The sequence below is a fragment of the Podarcis raffonei genome, chromosome 8 (assembly GCF_027172205.1).
Source record: "Podarcis raffonei isolate rPodRaf1 chromosome 8, rPodRaf1.pri, whole genome shotgun sequence".
Taxonomy (NCBI): Eukaryota; Metazoa; Chordata; class Lepidosauria; order Squamata; family Lacertidae; genus Podarcis; species Podarcis raffonei.
In genome coordinates this window covers 2,169,628-2,192,972 of record NC_070609.1, presented here as the reverse complement: position 1 = coordinate 2,192,972, position 23,345 = coordinate 2,169,628, and the positions used below count along the sequence as shown (strand labels likewise).

The 23,345-nt window shown below is 47.3% G+C and overlaps 1 protein-coding gene across 1 annotated transcript in view; it reads left to right on the top strand.

Moving 5' to 3' along the window:
• Positions 1–23,345, top strand: part of PLEKHG2 (pleckstrin homology and RhoGEF domain containing G2) — a 77,113-nt gene that overhangs the window by 43,323 nt on the left and 10,445 nt on the right. Inside the window, exons 5-15 of the mRNA XM_053397647.1 lie at positions 2,480–2,546; positions 5,986–6,032; positions 7,060–7,210; positions 9,416–9,547; positions 12,984–13,166; positions 15,770–15,862; positions 16,715–16,801; positions 18,947–18,980; positions 19,922–20,023; positions 21,196–21,297; positions 22,631–22,647. Coding sequence (XP_053253622.1) covers positions 2,480–2,546; positions 5,986–6,032; positions 7,060–7,210; positions 9,416–9,547; positions 12,984–13,166; positions 15,770–15,862; positions 16,715–16,801; positions 18,947–18,980; positions 19,922–20,023; positions 21,196–21,297; positions 22,631–22,647 — 1,015 coding nt within the window. The remainder of the gene's footprint in view (positions 1–2,479; positions 2,547–5,985; positions 6,033–7,059; positions 7,211–9,415; positions 9,548–12,983; positions 13,167–15,769; positions 15,863–16,714; positions 16,802–18,946; positions 18,981–19,921; positions 20,024–21,195; positions 21,298–22,630; positions 22,648–23,345) is intronic.

The following is a 23,345-nucleotide window of genomic DNA, read 5'->3' as shown; positions in this document are numbered from 1 at the left end:
AGAGCCTAGGGCTTGCTGATCAGAAGGTTGGTGGTTCGAATCCCCGCAACGGGGTGAGCTCCCGTTGCTCGGTCCCTGCTCCTGCCAACCTAGCAGTTCGAAAGCACGTCAAAGTGCAAGTAGATAAATAGGTACCACTCCGGTGGGAAGGTAAACGGCGTTTCCGTGTGCTGCTCTGATTCGCCAGAAGCGGCTTAGTCATGCTGGCCACATGACCCGGAAGCTGTACGTCGGCTCCCTCGGCCAATAAAGCGAGATGAGCGCCGCAACCCCAGAGTCGGCCACGACTGGACCTAATGGTCAGGGGTCCCTTTACCTTTACCTATACTGGTATTGTTAAAGCCATGGTTTTCCCAGTAGTGATGTATGGAAGTGAGAGCTGGACCATAAAGAAGGCTGATCGTCGAAGAATTGATGCTTTTGAATTATGGTGCTGGAAAAGACTCTTGAGAGTCCCATGGACTGCAAGAAGATCAAACGCATCCATTCTTAAGGAAATCAGCCCTGAGTGCTCACTGGAAGGACAGATCCTGAAGCTGAGGCTCCAATACTTTGGCCACCTCAGGAGAAGAGAAGACTCCCTGGAAAAGACCCTGATGTTGGGAAAGATGGAGGGCACAAGGAGAAGGGGGCGACAGAGGACGAGATGGTTGGATAGTGTTTTCGAGGTTACCAGCATGAGTCTGACCAAACTGCGGGACGCAGTGGAAGACAGGAGTGCCTGGCGTGCTCTGGTCCAGGAGGTCACGAAGCATCGGACACAACTAAACGACTAAACAAAATACTGGTATTGAACACAATTATAAAATTTATAGAAAAGAAATTTAAAACTGACTTCCAATTAATCTCACTGTACTTTGTCTATCCATATTTCTCTCTTTTTTTGGTGACTGTGTGGAACCCAGTTCGGCTACTGATTGATTGATTGATTGATTGTGTGACTGCAGTACATTGTTTATCCTTTTTATTTTATGGATCCATGGTCTCGTTAGATAGCAAAATTCATGTTACATCGCTGTTTTAGGGGTTGTTTTCAAAAGTCTGGAACGGATTAAGCCGTTTTGCATTACTTTCTATGGGACAGCCCACCTTGGTTTTGGAACGCTTTGGTTTGGAACGGACTTCCGGAACAGATTGAGTTTGAGATGGTGGACGTGCCCCAAGGTAAAAGACTTCTGGGAAAGGATTTATAATGAATTGAAAAAAGTGTTGAAAAACACATTTATTAAGAAACCAGAAGCCTTTTTACTTGGTATAAGGTAAAGGTAAAGGTACCCCTGCCCGTACGGGCCAGTCTTGACAGACTCTGGGGTTGTGCGCCCATCTCACTTAAGAGGCTGGGGGCCAGCGCTGTCCGGAGACACTTCCGGGTCACGTGGCCAGCGTGACAAAGCTGCATCTGGCGAGCCAGAGCTGCACACGGAAACGCCGTTTACCTTCCCCGCCAGTAAGCGGTCCCTATGTATCTACTTGCACCCGGGGGTGCTTTCGAACTACTAGGTTGGCAGGCGCTGGGACCGAACGACGGGAGCGCACCCCGCCACGGGGATTCGAACCGCCGACCTTTCGTTCGGCAAGCCCTAGGCGCTGAGGCTTTTACCCACAGCGCCACCCGCGTCCCTTTACTTGGTATAGTGGGGGGTGAAATCCCCAAAAAGGATGTTACTTTTTTCCTGTCTGCCACAACAGCTTTGAGAATATTGCTAGCGAAGAATTGGAAGAAACAAGATTTACCAACTATAGAAGAATGGCAGATGAAGATGATGGACTATATGAAACTTGCCGAACTGACTGGGAGACTCTGAGACCAGAGAGAAGAGACAGTGGAAGAAGACTGGAAGAAGTTTAATGGCTCAGTTGGTAGAGCATCAGACTCTTAATCGCAGGGTTGTGGGTTTGAGTCCCGTGTTAGGTGAAAGATTCCTGCATTGCAGGGAGTTGGACTAGATGATCCTTGTGGTCCTTTCCAACTCTATAGTCTATTATCACTTCTATTATCTATTAAGTTTAAGGAATATTTGAAAAAATATGTTAATATTTAAATCTTAGAATAGCTTTGGAAGTGGATATAGGCTGCAGGGTTAGAAGATAGTGTATTTTAAAATAGTATTATTTGTAAGTGATAAAATGAGAAGTTATTTTAAGTGTGATTTAAAAAAAAGATGGTTAGAAACTATGATATATGTAAACTGCTAAAGGTGAAGTAAAATGAAAATCAGATAGGGGGGACTTGGGGAAGCCCACTTAATGTTTAGAAAAATAAGGATATGACAAGAATTTGTTTGTATTGTTCGTTTTTCTGTTTGTGTTCTTTATTTGTGTTATAAAATGAATAAAAAAATTTGAAAAGAAAAAAAGAGAGTTTGAGAGCCAAGGTACCACTGTATTGTCACAGCCCAGTATTGTTCGACGGGCAGGGCAGAAAACGTTGTGAGAAGCCTTATTTATGCTTATTTATGTTTTCTCTGTCTTTGAGCAGCGAACTTCTGGAAGACATGGAGCGAAACACCAGCGCTGAGGCTGTCGCAGAGTGCTTTGTTCAAAGGGTAAGGGTCTCACTGCTTTCTGCTCACAACTTCTTCGCTCTGCGATTCCTTTGGAACGAACTGACTTCTTAACAGCGTCCAGGCTGCACTTAGCTGTGTTCGCAAAAACGTCCAAGAATCTTCAACCGGTTCAGAATGTCAGAGCGAGACCAAGCTTTCCAAAAGGACTGGAACAAACGTATATTATATTTGAAAGACAACTGTAAGCAATTAAACATCATTAGCACGGCTCTTTGAAGATCTGTAAGATGAAATTGCTACCTGTGGAGTAATAGAATATTTTAGGTAATGGTATAACAAGGATAGGAAACGAAGCGAAATGTGAAGATGTAAAGTTTAATTTTGTAAACCGTCAGACGGGAGGCATGGAAGTCGTTTGGCTCAGTCGAGCCAAAGAGATAAAATAAGAGGATACGATGTTACATAATGTAAAACCAATAAAAATCATTTATAAAAAAAACCACAGAATGTCGTAGAATCGTGGCGCTAGGAAGGAAATGCAAAGGTCATCTGGATCAACCCCCCTTGCAACGCTCCCTCATTGCGAGAAATGAGGTTACAGGGAACCAGACAAAGGGCCTTCTCGGTGGTGGCGCCCACCCTGTGGAACACCTTCCCTTCAGATGTGAAGGAAATAAGCAGCTATCCTATCTTCAAAAGACATCTGAAGGCAGCCCTGAAGGGAAGTTTTTAATATTTAATGCTGTATTGTTTTTAACACTTGATTGGGAGCCACCAAGAGTGGCTGGGGAAACTCAGCCAGATGGGCGGGGTCTAAATAATAAATTATTATTATTATTATTATTATTATTATTATTATTATTATTGCCAAGGTTGTAAATCCTAGCCAGGTTGTTAATTGGGACTAACTATGGAGAGTAATCGGGATGCGGGGGGCGCTGTGGGTTAAACCACAGAGGCTAGGACTTGCCGATCAGAAGGTCAGCAGTTCGAATCCCTATGACGGGGTGAGCTCCCGTTGCTCGGTCCCTGCTCCTGCCAACCTAGCAGTTTGAAAGCACGTCAAAGTGCAAGTAGATAAATAGGTACCACTCCGGCGGGAAGGTCAACGGCGTTTCCGTGCGCTGCTCTGGTTTGCCAGAAGCAGCTTAGTCATGCTGGCCACATGACCCGGAAGCTGTGTGCCGGCTCCCTTGGCCGATAAAGCGAGATGAGCACCGCAACCCCAGAGTCGGTCACGACTGGACCTAATGGTCAGGGGTCCCTTTACCTTTACCTTTTTATGGAGAGTAATGGTTCCCCAATATTTCAAGATCCAGTTAGTTCCTGCAGACTAGTGCTGGTTTTAACCCGTAAGGCCCTTAAATTCAACCCAGTAAGATGGGCAGGGTATAAATGATAAAATTCTAATCACCAGATGTCAAAGAGAACAACAACTATCAGACTTATAGAAGACATCTGAAGGCAGCCCTGTTTAGGGAAGCTTTTAATGTTTGATGTATTACAGTATTTTAATATTTTTTTGGAAGCCGCCTAGAGTGGCTGGGGAAGCCCAGCCAGATGGGCGGGGTATAAATAAATAATAATAATAATAATAATAATTATTATTATTATTATTATTATTATACTTATTATTTGCACGGACCTAAATTTCTAGCATGCGATTCAGCCCCTCTCACGAAATAGCGAGAGTCTGGAGGTGATGTTAAATAGCATCAAACAGGGATTAGACAAAATGGAGAAGGGGGGAGTCAAAGTGAGGGCTGTCAAGTAAAAAAATCCTTTCTGGGGAGTCAACAAATTCACGGAGGTCAAGACTATAAATGGTTACGAGCCATGAAGTAACTTTATTGAGATCAGTCTGCTTTCTCTGCTTATTATATATAGAAATACAGTGGTGCCTCGCAAGACGAACGCCTCGCAAAACGAAAAACTTGCAAGACGAAAGAGTTTTCCGTTTTTGAGTCGTTCCACAAGACGAATTTCCCTATGGGCTTGCTTCGCAAGAAGAAAGCCCATAGGGAAATCTCCGGGGACCTCTTTTAAATGCTGGCAGTGGGGAGGCAAAGCCTTTCGCCCCCCTCCAGCCTTCAGAAGAGGTCCAGGAAGGCCGGCGGGGGCCGAAAGGCTTTGCTGCGCTTCCCCGCTATCCCGGACCACTTTTAAAATGCTGGCCGTCGGGAGCAAAGACTTTCGCCCACCGCCAGCCTTCAGAAGAGGTCCTGGATCTCTTCTGAAGGCTGGCGGGGGGCAAAAGTCTTTGCTCCCCGCTGCCTGCCTTCCCGGGATAGCAGAGAAGTGCAGCGCGTTTCTCCGCTATCCCGGACGGCTTTTGAAGGCAGGCGGGGGGGAGCAAAGATTTTTGCCCACCGCCTGCCTTCAGAAGACCTCCACTGTCCTTCTGAAGGCTGGCGGTGGGAAGAAAAGCCCTTGTCCCCCCCCCCAGCCTTCAGAAGAGGTCGGGGGACAGACTGTCCCCGGACCTGGTCTGAAGGTGGTTTCCATAGGAACGCATTGATTGATTTTCAATGCATTCCTATGGGAAACCGTGCTTCGCAAGACGAAAAACTCGCAAGAAGAAAAAACTTGCGGAACGAATTAATTTCGTCTTGCGAGGCATCACTGTATATTGATTGCACTCCTCTCCCTCTTGATTTTTAAAAATTATTAGTATTGATGTTTAAGTTGGTTTTGACTTTGGTTGGCATTTGACATTGCCACAATTGGATTTGTAAGCTATTTTCTGGTGGTGGGGAGATGGTGGGGAAACCTTTTAAAGTAAATAAATACTAGGTTTTCCAGCCGAGAGCTGAGCATTCCAGCCCAGGACAGTCAGAAAATTGCATCTCTTATCCTCTGTGGTCTCACACCGTTATAAATGGCTGTTTGGTTTGGCCTTCGCTCTTTACCGTATTTTTCACTCTATAGGATTTTTCGCTCCCCGGCTGGAGAGGCTGCGCGCGGCTATGGCAATTCCCCCACAGGAGCCACGCACCCTTTAAGGAGCGCGCAGCTCCTGTGGGCTTTTCTACGAGAAGGGAGAAGGGACTGACTGGCCGTGTCAGTCCCTTCTCCCTCCTGGGGAAAAGCCCGCAAGAGCTGCGCGAAGCTTGTGTGCGGCTTTTGGGGGCTTTCCCCTCCTGCCTCCCTCCTGCATTCGCTCCATAGGACGCACAGACTTTTCTCCTTAGTTTTTAAGAGGCTAAAAGTGCGTCCTATGGAGCGAAAAATACGGTAATTCAAGAGCATAGGAGCTAGCTTATTGAAGTAATCGGAAGAGAACTCTCTCCCCTGCCCTCAGCCTTCTCCTGAAGCTAAGATTTTGTTCAGGAAAAGGTTGCAGAGCGCATTGGAAAGAGGCAGAGAGTCCCTAAAGCCCAGTGTTAAGTAAGGTTATAGCGCCTCCTACTGGCTGTTAAAAACTAACAAGCCTTACGCACCTCAGTGCACACTAATGTGGTTCAATTAACTCTTGCAGAGTGAAGAGTTTGATATCTACACCTTGTACTGCATGAACTACCCCAAGTAAGTAAGCCTCTCTTTCTCAGATCACTCTCACTCCGCTGAATTTGCTGCTTCTCATTCATCTCATATTCTCCCGCCAGTTTCCATTCCTTCTTGACCAGCTTTTTTTCATTAGTATGGACCATATCTACGGGACCGCCTCTCCTGGTCTGCCCCGCAGAGGACCTTAAGGTCCATGAATAATCATAGTTTAGAGGTCCCGGGCCCTAAGGAAGTTAGATTATCCTCCGCCAGGGCCAGGGCCTTCTCAGTGGTGGCTCCGACCTGGTGGAATGGTCTGTCCCAGGAGACCAGGGCCCTGCAGGATTTAACCTCCTTCCGTCAGGCCTGTAAGACAGAGCTATTCCGCCTGGCCTTTAATTTGAATTCAGCCTGATCTTTTATTTCCCTTCTCTTCCCTCCCCTTTTATGAAGATCACCCGCTCTGAGACCCCACAGCTCATTCTCCCCTGGTCTCCTCGCTGGCCCAAGTAGGACCAATTCAGCCTGCTAGCCCTGAGGATTATCTAATTGATTTTTGATTTTTATTGTTATTCATGTTTTTATACTGCATTTTATGCTGCTTTTTATAATTAAGTGTTTTAAATTTGTTGTTAGCCGCCCTGAGCCTGGTTTTTGAACTGGGAAGGGCGGGGTATAAATAAAAAATTATTATTATTATTATATTATTATTATAAGCTCCAAAGGCAGGGACACATGACTTTCTTCTATTCTCACAAATATCACCTTCCAACCTGCTCACGCTCAATGCACGCCACAACAGGCTGCAGCCCTGCGCCTTTGAAATGTCCAGGAGCAGTTTTTTCTTCCCTGCTGATGACTAGAAACTTCGGCGAAAGCTGTTGAAAGTCAAGATGACTTCCACTCAGCAAAATCCTAGATCGGCCCAAGGAAACAGCCTTCCTTTGATGCCCTCTTCCCTTTCTGCCAACTTGTCCCCTTCCTTCCCACCCCCTCAGAGTTGTTTTTTATTATTATTATTATTAAAAGAAAACAATCACACGCCCCATCTCTCGCCCTCCCATAGCTCGGTTTCGGTGCTTCGGGAATGCATGGAGAACGACTCCCTGGCCAAGTTCTTCCGCGAGAGGCAAGCCACGCTGTCGCATTCGCTGCCCTTGGAGACGTATCTCTTGAAGCCCGTCCAACGGATCCTGAAATACCATTTGCTGCTGCAGGTCAGGATTGGGCCCTGGCGGGCTTATCGAGGGTCTGGGCAGAGTGGGAAAATGCGAGGGGGAGGAAGGCTGCGGAGGTTTGGAAGTGGCTCTTTGGAGCGACGTTCCCACCAGACATTTAAAGCACTAGGGTGCCATGGCTGCCCTCCAAAAAATTCTGGGAGTTGCAGTTTGTTGAGGACGCCGGGTGCTGTTAAGAGATTCACCGTTCCCTTCCCAGGCAGGGCTACGTTTCCCAGAGTTTCCTGCGAAGAGGGATCAACTCTGGGAATCGAAGCTCCTGGACTCTTGTACTGTGATCGCAGCTTTGCATAAGACAATAAAACCTGCTGTATTGGGCCAAGGGCCTGTTTAGTCCAGCACCTGGTTGTTGCAGTGTCAATCAAATACCTTCATTGGCATCGCAGTATAAAACTGGAATATTTAAAAAGACAAAGGCGAAGCTGTCGAGGATTATAAAGACACACTATGGCTGTGTGCATTTGGATATTCTTCTACACCCTGTCTTTTTCCTGAAAGGATAGTTCATTGGGAACCCTTTTGAGTAAAATTGTGGCTAAAAAGGAAGCAGTAATATCTTTGTCGGGACGCGGGCGGTGCTGTGGGTTAAACTACAGAGCCTAGGGCTTGCCGATCCGAAGGTCGGCGGTTCGAATCCCCGCGACGGGTTGAGCTCCCGTTGCTCGGTCCCAGCTCCTGCCAACCTAGCAGTTCGAAAGCACATCAAAGTGCAAGTAGATAAATAGGCACCGCTCCGGCGGGAAGGTGAGCGGCGTTTCCATGCGCTGCTCTGGTTTGCCAGAAGCGGCTTAGTCATGCTGGCCACATGACCCGGAAGCTGTACGCTGGCTCCCTCGGACAATAAAGCGAGATGAGCGCTGCAACCCCAGAGTCGGCCACGACTGGACCTAACGGTCAGGGGTCCCTTTAGCTTTAATATCTTTGTCCCGATCTGCCAGGAGAAACCTGATTTGGCTTCTTCTTGGGGGTTGTGGGCCGGAGGTCCAACATTTTGCTCAGCATCAGTTGACGATGCTGTGTAAAGGGCAGTCTTGTCGCAGTGTCCAACGAGATGCCTGCGGGGAAACCTGCAAGCAGGATTCGAACACAAGAGCGACGCTGGCCCCTCCTGGGGCTTCCATCAGCTGGTGTTTAGGGCGCACTGCGGTCTCCGACCGTGGAGGCCGATCACAGCCGTTGTGGCTAGTTTCAGAGCCTTTTGCCCAGCGATTAAGCCCCTCTGTCATGGACCGGTTGGACTCTGAGGAATGGTGGCAGGAACCGGCTGGGGAACCCACAAGGGAAAAAGGCTCAGAGCCCAGGGGCAACGCCGAGCGGTCAGAGCGAGAAGGCTGGGAAGAGAAGGTGCCGGATGCTGAAGGGGCAACAGGGCTTAGTGAGTCTGAATGGGGCGACTGTGCCCCTGAAGGACCAGGTGTGCAGCCTGGGAGTCATTCTGGACTCACAGCTCTCCATGGAGGCACAGGTCAATTCTGTGTTCAGGGCAGCTCCATCTGGGGTGCAGGATGAGACCCTACCTGCCCACAGACTGTCTGGCCAGAGTGGTGCATGCTCTGGTTATCTCTCGCTTGGACTACTGCAATGTGCTCTATGTGGGGCTCCCTTTGAAGGTGACCCGGAAACTACAACTAATCCAGAATGCGGCAGCTAGACTGCGGACTGGGAGCGGCCGCCAAGACCACATAACACCGGTCTTGAAAGACCTACATTGGCTCCCAGTATGTTTCCGAGCACAATTCAAAGTGTTGGTGCTGACCTTGAAAGCCCTAAACGGCCTCAAAGGCCCAGTATCCCTGAAGGAGCGTCTCCACCCCCATCGTTCTGTCCGGACACTGAGGTCCAGCGGTTCCCTCGCTGTGAGAAGTGAGGTTACAGGGAACCAGGCAGAGGGCCTTCTCGGTGGTGGCGCCCGTCCTGTGGAACGCCCTCCCGTCAGATGTCAAAGAGATAAATAACTACCAAACTTTTAGAAGACATCTGAAGGCAGCCCCGTTTAGGGAAGCTTTTAATGTTTAATAGGTTATTGTATTTTAGTATTTTGTTGGAAGCCGCCCAGAGTGGCTGGGGAAACCCAGCCAGATGGGCGGGGTGCAAATAATAAATTATTATTATAAATTATTATTATTGCCGGCTCGTTCCTGACCACCTCTGTCACGCAACACATACTTTGCCTTCCCTTCCCAGGAACTGGCAAAGCATTATGACAAGAGCAGTCCCGGCTACGATGCCGTGGAAGAGGCGAGCATCACCATGACGGCTGTGGCTTGGTACATCAACGACATGAAGCGCAAGCAGGAACACGCCACCCGGCTGCAGGTATTAAAGAAGGGGAAAACTCAAGAGCTGATTGTGCCGAGGGCACACCAGAATTATTTGAGAACTAAAGGTCCTCAAGAGGGGACCAGCCAGATGTTTGCCTCTCTGGGTGCTACAGCAGAGAAGATTCATCAGCAGGTACCATATTTTTTGCTCTATAAGACTCACTTTTTCCCTCCTAAAAAGTAAGGGGAAATGTGTGTGCGTCTTATGGAGCGAATGCAGGCTGCGCAGCTATCCCAGAAGCCAGAACAGCAAGAGGGATTGCTGCTTTCGCCTCGCAGCGATCCCTCTTGAAGAAGAAGAGAAGAGTTTGGATTTGATATCCCGCCTTTCACTCCCCTTCAGGAGTCTCAAAGCGGCTAACAATCTCCTTTCCCTTCCTCCCCCACAACAAACACTCTGTGAGGTAAGTGGGGCTGAGAGACTTCAAAGAAGTGTGACTGGCCCAAGGTCACCCAGCAGCTGCATGTGGAGGAGCGGAGACGCGAACCCGGTTCCCCAGATTAGGTGACTACCGCTCTTAACCACTACACCACACTGGCTCTCCTTGCTGTTCTGGCTTCTGAGATTTAGAATATATTTTTTCTTGTTTTCTTCCTCCAAAAACTAGATGTGTCTTGTGGTCTGGTGCGTCTTACAGAGCAAAAAATACCGTACTTGCCTCCGTTACAGCAACCTGAACGTGTCGGAGGAAATAATCCATTATACGTTGCTGAAAATGCATATGACACGTCGCATTATAGGAAAGTTTTTAATGTTTGATGTTTTATTATGTTTCGATATACAGTCGTACCTCTGCTTACGTATCCCTCTGGATACGTAAACTTCGGGTTGCGAACGCGGCAAACCCAGAAGTGTATACTCCAGTTACAAAGTTTTCGGAGTCGGCCGGGCCTTCGGAACGGATCCCGTTCGTAACCGGAGGTACCACTGTATGCTGTAAGCCACTCAGAGTGGCTGGGGAAACCCAGCCAGTTGTGTATAAATAGTAAAATTATTATTATTATTATTATTATTATTATTATTATTATTATTGGCAAATCAGACCAGTTCCCTTCCCCATGGAGCTTATGAAACTGCCCAGACTATCTAATGATTCAGCATTTGTTTGCAGGAACTTTGCACCACGATTAGACTTTGTCCCTCCCTTAACTGATCGTTTTTCTGATTAATTTGCACAGACAATGAGCATTCATCCTGATTTGCTTGCGGGCTCTTGACACATCTTGCCATTGAGCATTCATTGACACACACACACACCACACACATCCTACTTTGCAATGCATTTCCCTATTCCTTTTCAATAATAATAATAATAATAATAATAATAATAATTTTATTTGTACGCCACCCTCCCCAGCCAGAGCTGGGCTCAGAGTGGCTAACGTCATATAAATAATACAATATGCATAAAACAAGCAATCAATCGATTAAAATGTGCCCCAAAATTAATTCAGATAAATTAAAATTAAAGTTAAAACTGAACAAATGACAATCCGCAGGTTAAAATTGAAAGCAGTTAATACTTGCCAGGACCAACTGTTTCCACTGATATTATAAGGACCTGTGTGCAGGCTAGGAGAAGAAGAGAAGAAGAGTTTGGATTTGATATCCCGCTTTATCACTCTCCTTCAGGAGTCTCAAAGCGGCTCACAATCTCCTTTCCCTTCCTCCCCCACAACAAACCCTCTGTGAGGTGAGTGGGGCTGAGAGACTTCAGAGAAGTGTGACTGGCCCAAGGTCACCCAGCAGCTGCATGTGGAGGAGCAGAGACGCGAACCCGGTTCACCAGATTACGAGTCTACCGCTCTTAACCACTACACCACACTGGCCTCTTTAATGCTTGTTCTTATACAGAAATAAAATAAACAGACTGAACCCCGACCAAAGGCCTGGTGGAACAGCTCCGTCTTGCAGGCCCTGCGGAAAGATGTCAAGTCCTGCAGGGCCCTGGTCTCTTGTGAGAGAGCGTTCCACCAGGCCGGGGCCACGACCGAAAAGGCCCTGGCTCTGGTCGAGGCCAGTCTAATCTCCCTGGGGCCCAGAACCTTCAGGGTGTTGTTATTTGCAGACATTACTTTTTGAACGTGTGCTGGGGCACCAGAGCGTTTTAAACCCACTTTAATTTTGCAAGCCCAGAGTCCCAGAATTCACCTGAAACCCTCCTGCAAAATAGGGCCATCCAATGTCACTCAGTACTGGATCCAACCACTAGGCATACTCAAAACTGCCTTGATCTCTAAACAGGCACCAACTAAAGAACAATGGCAAGAGAAGTTGGTGAACTATGCATAACTGGCAAAAATGACAGATTAAGAGAAAAAGACAACAGTGACTTTGAAAAAGAATGGGAACCATTTATATTATACTTGCAGAAACAAAGAAAGTCTATAGACTTTATGGCAGGATTTAAATAAAAACACACATTGTTAGTATTAGAAAATGTGTAGAAGATAGAGAAATAATAATAATAATAATTAATAAAAATAAGTTATTATTTATACCCCGCCCATCTGGCTGGGCTTCCCCAGCCACTCTGGGCGGCTTCCAAAAAAATATATTAAAATACAGTAATGCAGTGTATGGTGTATTCACTATTATTTTTATGTTTTTAGGTTTGATGTTATTGTAGTAACTTTTTCTTTTAGGAGGCAGCAAAGTGGGTGAAAGGAGAAAGAAACCAGAAGCGGAAGTTGGAGGAAGCCAAGGAGGGGAGGGAGGAAGGAATGCATAGCAAATGTTATGAATATGAGATGTGTGCAATGAATGGAAAGAAAAGGAATAATTTTTTTAAAAGATTTCTAAACAGGCCATACCCTTAAGTGCCGTATTTTTCGCTCCATAAGACGCACTTTTCCCCTCCTAAAAAGTAAGGGGAAATGTGTGTGCGTCTTATGGAGCGAATGCAGGCAGGAAAAGCCCCCAAGAGCCGCACACACACTCCGCGCGGCTCTTGCGGGCTTTTCCCCGAGGAAGGAGAAGGGCGGCCCGTCACTGACACACTGTCCTTCTCCCACCTCCTAGAAAAGCCCGCAAGAGCCGCACTCCCTTTAAAGAGCGTGTGGCTCTTGCGTGCTTTTGTGGGAGATAGGAAAGCCCCCAAGAGCCGCACACACACTCTGCGCACTCTTTAAAGGGAGTGCGGCTCTTGGGGGAGCCTTAGCTGCGCACAGCCTCTCCCGGGTAGGGGATGAAGGCTCCCCTTGCCTGAGAGAGGCTGCACATAGCTTTCCCATAAGCCAGGACAGCAAGCGGGATCGCTGCGCAGCAATCCGAATATTTTTTTTCTTGTTTTCCTCTTCCAAAAACTAGGTGCGTCTTATGGTCTGGTGCATCTTACGGAGCGAAAAATACGGTACCTCTCTTTCCTCTTTGGGAGCTGAGCTCTGTCTCCTCTTTTCCCTCCCTCCCCATCCCTCTGCCCTTTCCCTAGGAGATCCAGAGGCAGCTGGTTGGCTGGACAGGCCCAGAGTTGGGGGCTTTTGGGGAGCTGGTCCTGGAGGGGCAGTTCCGGGTGCCGCGGGCGCGCAAGGAGAGGGTCTTTTTCCTCCTCAGCAAGGTGATCCTGATCGCCAAGCGGCGTGGAGAAGCCTTCGTCTACAAGAGCCACATCTTTGTAAGAGGGGCTGGGGAAGGGTGTGGGGAGGAAGAATGAGGGGCTCAGATTTCAGGGGCACATAGAGTCACAGAATACCAGGAAAGCGCATAAGAACAAGATCCAGGGAATTAAGAAAATAACAAGTGCAGACAACTGCTGGAGATGTGGAAGTAAAAATGCAATCTTAGTATATGTGATGATTAACTGCCCGATGATAAGATCATTTTGGTGTGAGGTGAGGATATAGCAAGAGTAAGAAAAACAAATGGTTATTTAGGGGATTTGAATTTAATTCTAAATTATATACCGGAAACGTGGGAGATTACAAGGGGTAAAAAAAAAATTGATGTGCCGTGCCATATTGGAAGTAAAAAAACTTGTTTTGATGAATTGGAAGAGCCGCAAAAAGATTGCATTGGGCACTTGGATTGACAATATGGACAGACCAGCTACATACGAACAAATTGCATATTGATGCAAATTAAGAGTGGAAAAATATGAAAAAATCTGGAACGAATATTTAAGCGATAAGGCGGACAGTGGGGGGAAGTAGGGGGAGGAGAGGTGGGGAAATAATTGTTAAAAAGGTGTAGTTACAGGTATATCAGTACTTAAATCTGAATGGTTAAATTGTGCTATTAGTATTATTGTGGTTTTTGTTGTGTTTTTTGTGGTTGTATTGAAAAAATGATTAAATAAATTTTAAAAAAAAGATACAGGGAATTTCAGGCCGGTTAGCTTAATGCCTGTCCCCGGAAAAGAGGAAAGCCTTGTTAAAGGCCAAATAACCAAGCATGTAGAAGAACAAGCCTCGCTGACGCAGAGGCAGAATGGCTTGTGGAAGGACAAGCCCCGTCTCACGGGCACTTGTGGCCTTCAAGATACTCTTGGATTCAAATCAGCTCCAGCCAGCGTGGCCAGTGGTCAGGGATGATGGGAGTTGTAGTCCAGCAAGATCTGGAAGGCCACGATTCTCCACCCCCGGTCTCGGAGCTCAAAAGGCAGGCTTGGGTCTGGACAGGGGCTCTGGGTTCAGGTCCTTGTCTCTGGTCCGGGGCAGGCCATTCACACAGCCTCCAATCCGCCAAGTGCGAGCAGGATTTTTGTGAGAGCGGGCAGAGCGAGGAGAGTGTTTTGTGAATGGAAGGCTGGAGGCAGAAGTACGATGAAAAGTGCTCTGAAGGTCGGAGGGCAGGTGTAATGTAAAATCTGCTCCGTGAGGCTGAAGAGAGAGAGAATGGGAAGAGAGACCTCACAGCATGTTCCTGAGCTGGTTTCCTCCCAGCTTTGCAACTGCAATGGCAAATGTGCAGTCCAGCAGCTCAGCTGACTCCTCTGTCATCAGTTATGCCCAGGGCCGGATTTAGGTTTGATGAGACCCTAAGCTACTGAAGGCCCTTTCTATGTCCAGCTGCCCTTTGTCAACAACAAATTGTCCCTGTTTTTTGTGTTGAATATACAGTCATAGGGGACGCGGGTGGCGCTGTGGGTTAAACCACAGAGCCTAGGACTTGCCGATCAGAAGGTCAGCAGTTCGAATCCCCGGGACGGGGTGAGCTCCCATTGCTCAGTCCCTTCTCCTGCCAAACTAGCAGTTCGAAAGAACATCAAAGTGTGCGTAGATAAATAGGTACCACTCCGGCGGGAAGGTAAACGGCGTTTCCGTGCGCTGCTCTGGTTCACCAGAAGCGGCTTAGTCATGCTGGCCACATGACCTGGAAGCTGTACGCTGGGTCCCTCGGCCCATAGAGCGAGATGAGCACCGCAACCCCAGAGTCGGCCACGACTGGACCTAATGGTCAGGGGTCCCTTTACCTTTATACAGTCATATCTTGGGTTAAAGATGCTTCGGGTTAAATCTTTTCAGGTTGCGTCCCACGGCGACCCGGAAGTACTGGATAGGGTTACTTCTGGGTTTCATCGCTTGCGCATGCGCAGACGCTCAAAATGACGTCACACGAATGTGCAGAAGCGGCGAATCGTGACCCGCACAGACGCGGGTTGTGTTCTGCTCAGGTTGCGAACCGGGCTCCAGAACGGATACCGTTCGCAACCAGAGGTAGCACTGTATGCTATATGGTTATTGATGGACCTAATCAGTATCTCAAGCCATTTGCGCATGTTGCCCTGCAACCAGTCCATGCAGATTGTAGGCACCCCATATATAGAAAGGAGCAAATTGGTGATATTTTAGGGAGCAGGCGGGGGCCATGATTTACATCCTTGGAGCCTACACAACACAAAACACTTGCTGTATGTAGGTTTTATTTTATTTGATTTTATCTTATATTTTGGAAATGTACATCCAGGGTTTTTTCCCTTTAATTTTTTGGGGGCCCCCAAGAGAGTGGGGCCCTGAGCTAGAACTTGTTTAGCTTATACATAAATCAGGCACTCTTTATGCTCCTCCAACCTCCATGCTTCAGGCAGAGTCTCTGCCTGTTGATTCATTTTTAATCTCAGAGCTCAGTCCTGGGAGAGCATTTGGGTTGAAGGCAGCAAGGGTACTTCCAAGAGAGCGTCCTTACTGCTCTTGAAACGTTGTCGCTGTCTTCATGCCAAACGGTTGGACAAGATGGCACCGTTTCCATTCCGTTTTTCTTCTTTTCCCGCCTCTACAGTGCTGCAACCTGGCCCTGCAGGAGAACACAAAGGACCCCATGAGCTTCAAAATCTCCGACCTCTCCATCCCCAAACGGCAACACGTAGTACAGGTGAGCTCCGGGGGGGGGGGGGGCTTCAAAGTCGAGCTGAGCTGGAAGGCAAAATGAAAGCACAAAAAACGCCCCCAAACATTGCACAGGGCTTTGCAGAAGTGTGTGAGTGCCACACACCAGGTGCATCATGAGGAGTTCTCGGCATCCTTTTATACACCTGAGATACCTGGCTGTGGAAAATGCACCCAAAATATCAATAACAAAGAAACAGAGACATATCTCCTTGGATTGATAGATGAAGAGATACCACGGGGGAAGAAAATAATTTTCCTATATGCAAGTACAGCTGCTAGACTAGTGATTGCCGCTAGGTGGAAATCACAAACGATACCCACAAAGTAGGAACGGATTTGTAAACTAAATGAATATTTGATTTTGGCAAAATTAACTGCTGTAAATAAGAAATCAGCCGAATCAAAAGTTTAAAAAAGGAGCAGAAATGTTTTGATGAGTATATGGCAAAATATTCCACAGAAAAAGATAACACTAAAATGCCTAGATTAAAATGTGAAATACTGGGTGGAAGGAAAATTAGTAAGGAAAGAGAATAAGAATATCTAGATGACTTGAGAAGACTGTAGAATGCAAAGATTAGTGTAAATTGTATAATGTGGAGGAAATCGAGTGGGGGCAGAGGGAGAAAATAATAATATGATGGATTGAGGAAATATAAATGTAAATGTATGGGGAGGAAATGGTGTTGGCTTTGGTACATTTGTATTGTAATGGAATATGTGAAAACCAATACATAGATAGATTAGATAGAGATAGATAGATAGATAAGAAAAGAAAAGAAAAGAATGGAAAGGAAAGGAAAATGCACCCAAATGCTGGCCTTTGCTACCGCAGGTGAGGAACCAGGAAGAAAAACGTCTGTGGATCCATTATCTGAAGCGGTTAATCGTGGAGAATCACCCAGCATCCATCCCTCAGAAGGTAACTGGGGTCCAGGAGTAGTGTTACCTACTGGTGGGAGTTAATCTGGAATCCTGTTAGAACTTGTGGAGGTACCTGTATGGCTCAGGGAGAGAGAAAGAGAAGTTAGAGGTCCCTCCAGCCATCTGTTTCATTGTGCATTCACAATATTTATTTGTTTATAAAAATATTTACATGCCGCTGTATCATCAAAATATATCACTCCCAGTCACCAGTCTAGCTGCCACATTCTGGATTAATTGTAGTTTCCGGGTCACCTTCAAAGGAAGACCCATATAGAGCGCATTGCAGGAGTCCAAGCGAGAGATAACCAGAGCATGTACCACTCTGGCCAGACAGTCTGCGGGCAGGGAGGGTCTCATCCTGCGTTCCAGATGGAGCTGGGAGACAGCTGCCCTGGACACAGAATTGACCTGTGCCTCCATGGACAGCTGTGATTCCAAAATGACTCCCAGGCACAGTTGCCCCATTCAGGACCAGGGAGTACCCCACACCAGCCCATATTCCTGCCCATATTAAAAGCTTCCCTAAACAGGGCTGCCTTCAGATGTCTTCTAAAAGTCAGATAGTTCTTTATTTCCTTGACAACTGATGGGAGGGTGTTCCACAGGGTGGGTGCCACCACCGAGAAGGCCCTCTGCCTGGTTCCCTGTAACTTGGCTTATCGCAGTGAGGGAACCGCCAGAAGGCCCTCGGTGCTGGACCTCAGTGTCCGGTCAGAATGATGGGGGTGGAGACGCTCCTTCAGGTATACTGGTCTGAGGCCGTTTAGGGCTTTCAAGGTCAGCACCAATGCAGATCTCTCAGGACTGGTATTATGTGGTCTGGGCGGCTGCTCCCAGTCTAGCTGCCACATTCTGGATTAGTTGTAGTTTCCAGGTCACCTTCAAAGGTAGCCCCACGTAGAGCACATTGCAGTAGTCCAAGCAGGAGATAACCAGAGCATGCACCACTCTGGAGAGACAGTCTGCGGGCATCATCCTGTGTCTCATCTGTCTCATCCTGTGTACCAGATGGTAGACGGCTGGACGAACTGCATGGCTCAGAATAAGGCAGTGTCCTCTGTTTTGTGTCACCCCAGGAATGGGTTGTTTGTGGGTGGATTGAGGGGTCCGAGGGTCGAGAAGCAAGGAGTCACGAAGTCACAGGTCTGAGGGTCGAGAAGCAGGGAGTCACGAAGTCAGGGGTCCGAGGGTAGGGAGTCACGAAGTCAGGGGTCCGAGGGTCGAGAAGCAGGGAGTCACGAAGTCAGGGGTCCGAGGGTAGGGAGTCACGAAGTCAGGGGTCCGAGGGTCGAGAAGCAGGGAGTCACGAAGTCAAGGGTCCGAGGGTCGAGAAGCAGGGAGTCACGAAGTCAGGGGTCCGAGGGTAGGGAGTCACGAAGTCAGGGGTCCGAGGGTCGAGAAGCAGGGAGTCACGAAGTCAAGGGTCCGAGGGTCGAGAAGCAGGGAGTCATGAAGTCACGGGTCCGAGGGTCGAGAAGCAAGGAGTCACGAAGTCAAGGGTCCGAGGGTAGGGAGTCATGAAGTCACGGGTCCGAGGGTCGAGAAGCAGGGAGTCACGAAGTCAAGGGTCCGAGGGTCGAGAAGCAAGGAGTCACGAAGTCAAGGGTCCGAGGGTCGAGAAGCAAGGAGTCATGAAGTCAAGGGTCCGAGGGTCGAGAAGCAAGGAGTCACGAAGTCAGGGGTCCGAGGGTCGAGAAGCAAGGAGTCATGAAGTCAAGGGTCTGAGGGGCGAGAAGCAGGGAGTCAAGGAGTCGAGGTCCGAGGATCAGGAAGCAAGAAGCCAAACGCAGCAAGGCCAGAATTGTGTTGCTGTGGCAAAGAGCCAAAGGGAAATGCTGACCTTATATCCCTTCCCGGCTCTTGCCACCAGGTGCTGTGAGTTACCAAGCGGCCTCACCTGTCCGGCCGCGCCTTGCCTCTCCAGAACAAACTTAGGAAGGCCCCAGTCCTGTGAAGCCCTTCTGGTCCCAGGGCCTGGCTCCTGCACGCACTCCTGACACAAGGTCACCCAGTGAGCTTCATGGCCGAGTACGGGGTTTGAACCCTGGTCTCCTGGGCCCAACTTTCTGACCACTACACCACGCTGTCTCTTGCACTTGACCGCATCTGATTCTTCCTTTGCTTTTGCTCTTTGTTGCAGGCTAAGCAAGTCCTGTTAGAGAACAGCTTCCAGGGTAAGTGCCTGAATCTCCTTTCCCCCTCCTTCCCAAACTCTTGAGCAGGCGTCCCCAAACTCCAGTCCTCCAGCTGTTTGGGGACTACAATTCCCATCATCCTGACCACTGGTCCTGTTAGCTAGGGATGATGGGAGTTGTAGTCCCAAAACATCTGGAGGGCTGAGTTTGGGGGTGCCTGCCCTTGAGGGTTTTCATTTCCATAGGATCTTAGCTCTGGACTCTTCTGCAAAAAAAAAGACACCTATTTTCTTGTTGTGTAACAATATCTACAGAGTGGTACCTTGGTTCTCAAACTTAATCCATTCCAGAAGTCCGTTCCAAAACCAAAGCGTTCCAAAACCAAGGCATGCTTTCCCAAAGAAAGTAATGCAAAACGGATTAATCCGTTCCAGACTTTTAAAAACAACCCCTAAAACAGCCATTTAACATGAATTTTACTATCTAACGAGACCAGTGACCCATAAAATGAAAGCAATAATCAGTGTACTGTACTATAAAATAAATAAGACAGTACTGTAGATAATAAAAATAAAAATAATTATTTTTTCTTACCTGCACTGATGATAGTCATTGTTTAGATGGATATTTTTCTTAATCATTTCCGCAGTCACACAATCAATCAATCAATCAGTAGCTGAACTGGGTTCCACACAGCCACAAAAACAAACAAACCGAAAAAGCCTCAAAGACAAAACCTCAAAATAAATAGCAAAAACAAAAGCGCCAAACTTAATCCATTCCGGAAGTCCGTTTGACTTCTGAAATGTTTGGAAACCAAGGCGCGGCTTCTGATTGTTGCAGGCGCCCCGGAAACAATAGCTGACAACCGCAATGGATGTTTGGCTTCTGAAAAACATTCAAAAACCAGAACACTTACTTCTGGGTTTTCGGCATTTGAGAACCAAGGTATTTGCATTCTTTATTTTCATTTGCTGCAGGCTCGCCAGAGGTTTTCTCCAGCCCAGGCGCTCCCAAAAAGACCTTACCTTCGACGCGGGTTGATGAGTCCATGGCGTGCAGCCGAAACAGGCGGCAATCGGGTGAGGAAGTCATGAAATCACAGAATTGTCGAGTCGGAAGATACCCAGGGGTCATCTAGTCCAGCCTCCTTCGATGCAGATGAAGGAGGGATGAGAAGGGATTTGGTGCAATTCACATTTAAGGGGAGAACTTAAATGATGATCTCTCCCAGCAGCTTCATATAGATATTGAAAAGCATGAGGGCGAGGACAGAAGCCGGAGGCACCCCAGGCGTCTGAACACTCATCCCCCACCACCACTTTCTGAACACGGCCCAGGAGGAAGGAGCGGAACCACTGTATGACAGTGCCCCCAGCTCCCAGCCCCTCTAGACGGTCCAGAAGGATGTTATTGCATCATAATGTCTCTTGGTGTGTCGTGCAAACCTGCTCGTCTGAAAAAGGCTTTTTATAGGGCGCTGGGGATGAGTTTATGTGGCCTAACGGGTAATGGCCTCCCCTCCAAAAAATTAGGGAACCACTGATTTAGTTGTTGTTGTTTAGTTGTTTAGTTGTGTCTGCCTCTTCGTGACCCCCTGGACCAGAGCACGCCAGGCACTCCTGTCTTCCACTGCCTCCCGCAGTTTGGTCAAACTCATGCTGGTAGCTTCAAGAACACTGTCCCACCATCTCATCCTCTGCTGTCCCCTTCTCCTTGTGCCCTCCATCTTTCCCAACATCAGGGTCTTTTCCAGGGAGTCTTCTCTTCTCCTGAGGTGGCCAAAGTCTTGGAGCCTCAGCTTCAGGATCTGTCCTTCCAGTGAGCACTCAGGGCTGATTTCCTTCAGAATGCAGAGGTTTGATCTTCTTGCAGTCCATGGGACTCTCAAGAGTCTCCTCCAGCACCAGAATTCAAAAGCATCAATTCTTCGGCGATCAGCCTTCTTTATCACTGCCTTGCCGTGGCGAAGGGGCTTGAATAACTCAGAGAAGCTATGAGCTATGCCGTGCAGGGCCACCCAAGACGGACAGGTCATAGTGGAGAGTTTTGACCAAACGTGATCCACCTGGAGCCGGAACCGGCAAGCCACTCCAGTATCCCTGCCAAGAAAACTCCATGGACAAATACTGATTTAGTAGACAGAGTTAAAGAGCAGCATCTGAGCCATGTGCCTTTGCTACGGAGACCAGGCAAGCTTCAGTAGGCGAGTGAATTCTGGACATGACAAAACTTTCATTTCCTTTTTCCCCAGACCCACCGGAGTTCATGTATAGCCCCGAACGAGCGCGGCGGAGCTGCCCCATCTTGCAGCTGGAGAAGAGCGGTTCTTATCGCCGCGGCCGCAGGCAGTCTGGTGAGGAAAAATACACAGGTCTCTCTCTTTCCGGAGAATTTCCCATTTCTGTGCAGGCTGGAATGGAGGTTTTGCAAAAGGTGCCCTGCATTCTCCAGAGCGGCACTAGGGGGCAGTGCGCTGCAAGAAAAGTTGTGCTCTTAACAAGCAGCGCAAAACAATAAATAAAGCTAAGCAGGGTCCAGTCTGGTTTCAGATTGGATGGGGAACCGTGTTTTTCGATCCCTGCATGGCAGAGGGTTGGACTAGATGACCTTCAGGCAGGGTGGATAAAAATCAATGATTTAAAAAAAACACAGATTTTTTAAAATTTAAATTGGATTTTTATATTTAAATCGGTTTTTATTATTTAAATTGGATTTTTTTATTATGTAAATCGGGTTTTTTTATTTAAATCGGATTTTTTTTTTATTTAAATCAGATTTTTAAAAATTTAAATCAGATTTTAAAAATAAAATGCTTTCGAGGAAAAATCGTTCTAAAGATAGCTTTCTATTTAAGTTACGTTATAGTCCAAAGGCTGTTCATCAGGAAATCAGGATTTGTTTTAAGTTTTTCATATGTTCTAAAACTCCGTCTAAGTTTTTTTAAAACAAACAAACAAACAAACATTTAACCACATCAGTTAACAAATAGGCTATAATGTTATTGCTTTAGTTAAATAAATTGCTATTAAGGAAATGATTATTTTTCGCCTTCCAATAAAGCACAGCAGAAAAGTTAACTAATTAAACCTCACCATAATTTCATAATTATCTGTCTATGAATTTCTAATGGTATAACCAAATCGGTAATTTTTGATATAACTGTAAAAACTACTCTGAAAATTTATGATTCCAAAAATAAAACCTTACTCTGGTTGTGAATACTAAGGTTATACCAGCAAGAATGAGTCTTTCTGTAAAAAAAAAAAAGATTTAAATCAAGTCTTACTGACTAGTGATTTAAATCGTGGTTTAAATCGTTTTGATTTAAATCAAATCCCCGCTGCCTTCAGGGTCCCTTCCAGCCTTATGATTCTGTGATTTCCATTTCTTTAAGACCAAACTCTTTCAAATTATGGAGGGTACGGATCTTTAACTGGTGGGTCTGAGCTCTAGCTACTGGGAGCACCACCACCAGGCCGGTTAACTAGGAAACTTTGGGGTTTTTTTCCCCTTTTTTTGGTTAGAACAGACTAGCACGACTGCCCCTCTGGAATTGATCCTGCCCATTTTTCATTTTAAAGGAAATTCAGCTGTTGTGCCACTGACTCTGATGGTTCCTTCTCTTTTTTTCTTCCTCCTCCCTCCTCCTCTTCCTTTCCTCTGTTCCCTGCTGCGGACATTCTCAGACGTGGCCAAGATCAAGGTAGGTGGTTCTCTGCCTTGCACGCCTCCTCGCTCTGCATCTCTGTCGCGCTCAAATCCCGCTTGCGGGTTTCCCGAAAGAGACGTCCGGTTGGCCGCTGCGAGAACCGGACGCTGGACTAGATGGGCCCTTGGCCTGACCCAGGACACTCTCCTTACATTCCCAAAATGTGAAATTTGCGTGTGCTTGCATTCTTCCTCCCATCCGTCTTGTCAAAATGGGCAACCTCTTTGGGGCAGGGACCACTCTGTTTTGACTGCCGTTACGCCTTGCGTTGCAGTACAGCGACTCTGCTGCTTAATAATAATAATAAATTTTATTTATACCCTGCCCTCCCCAGCCAGAGCCGAGCTCAGGGTGGCTAACATCAATAGAATTTCAGTAAAAACATAATAAGAAAAAAGAAAAAAACCAATTCAAAATACAGGTTAAAATGCAATTTTTAAAGTAGCCCATACAGCAAGACCATAAGGGGAGGGAAACATTAGTTCCAGTCGTGGCCGACTCTGGGGTTGCGGCGCTCATCTCGCTTTACTGGCCGAGGGAGCCGGCGTACAGCTTCCGGGTCATGTGGCCAGCAGGACTAAGCTGCTTCTGGCGAACCAGAGCAGCGCACGGAAACGCCGTTTACCTTCCCACTGGAGCGGTACCTATTTATCTACTTGCACTTTGACGTGCTTTCGAACTGCTAGGTGGGC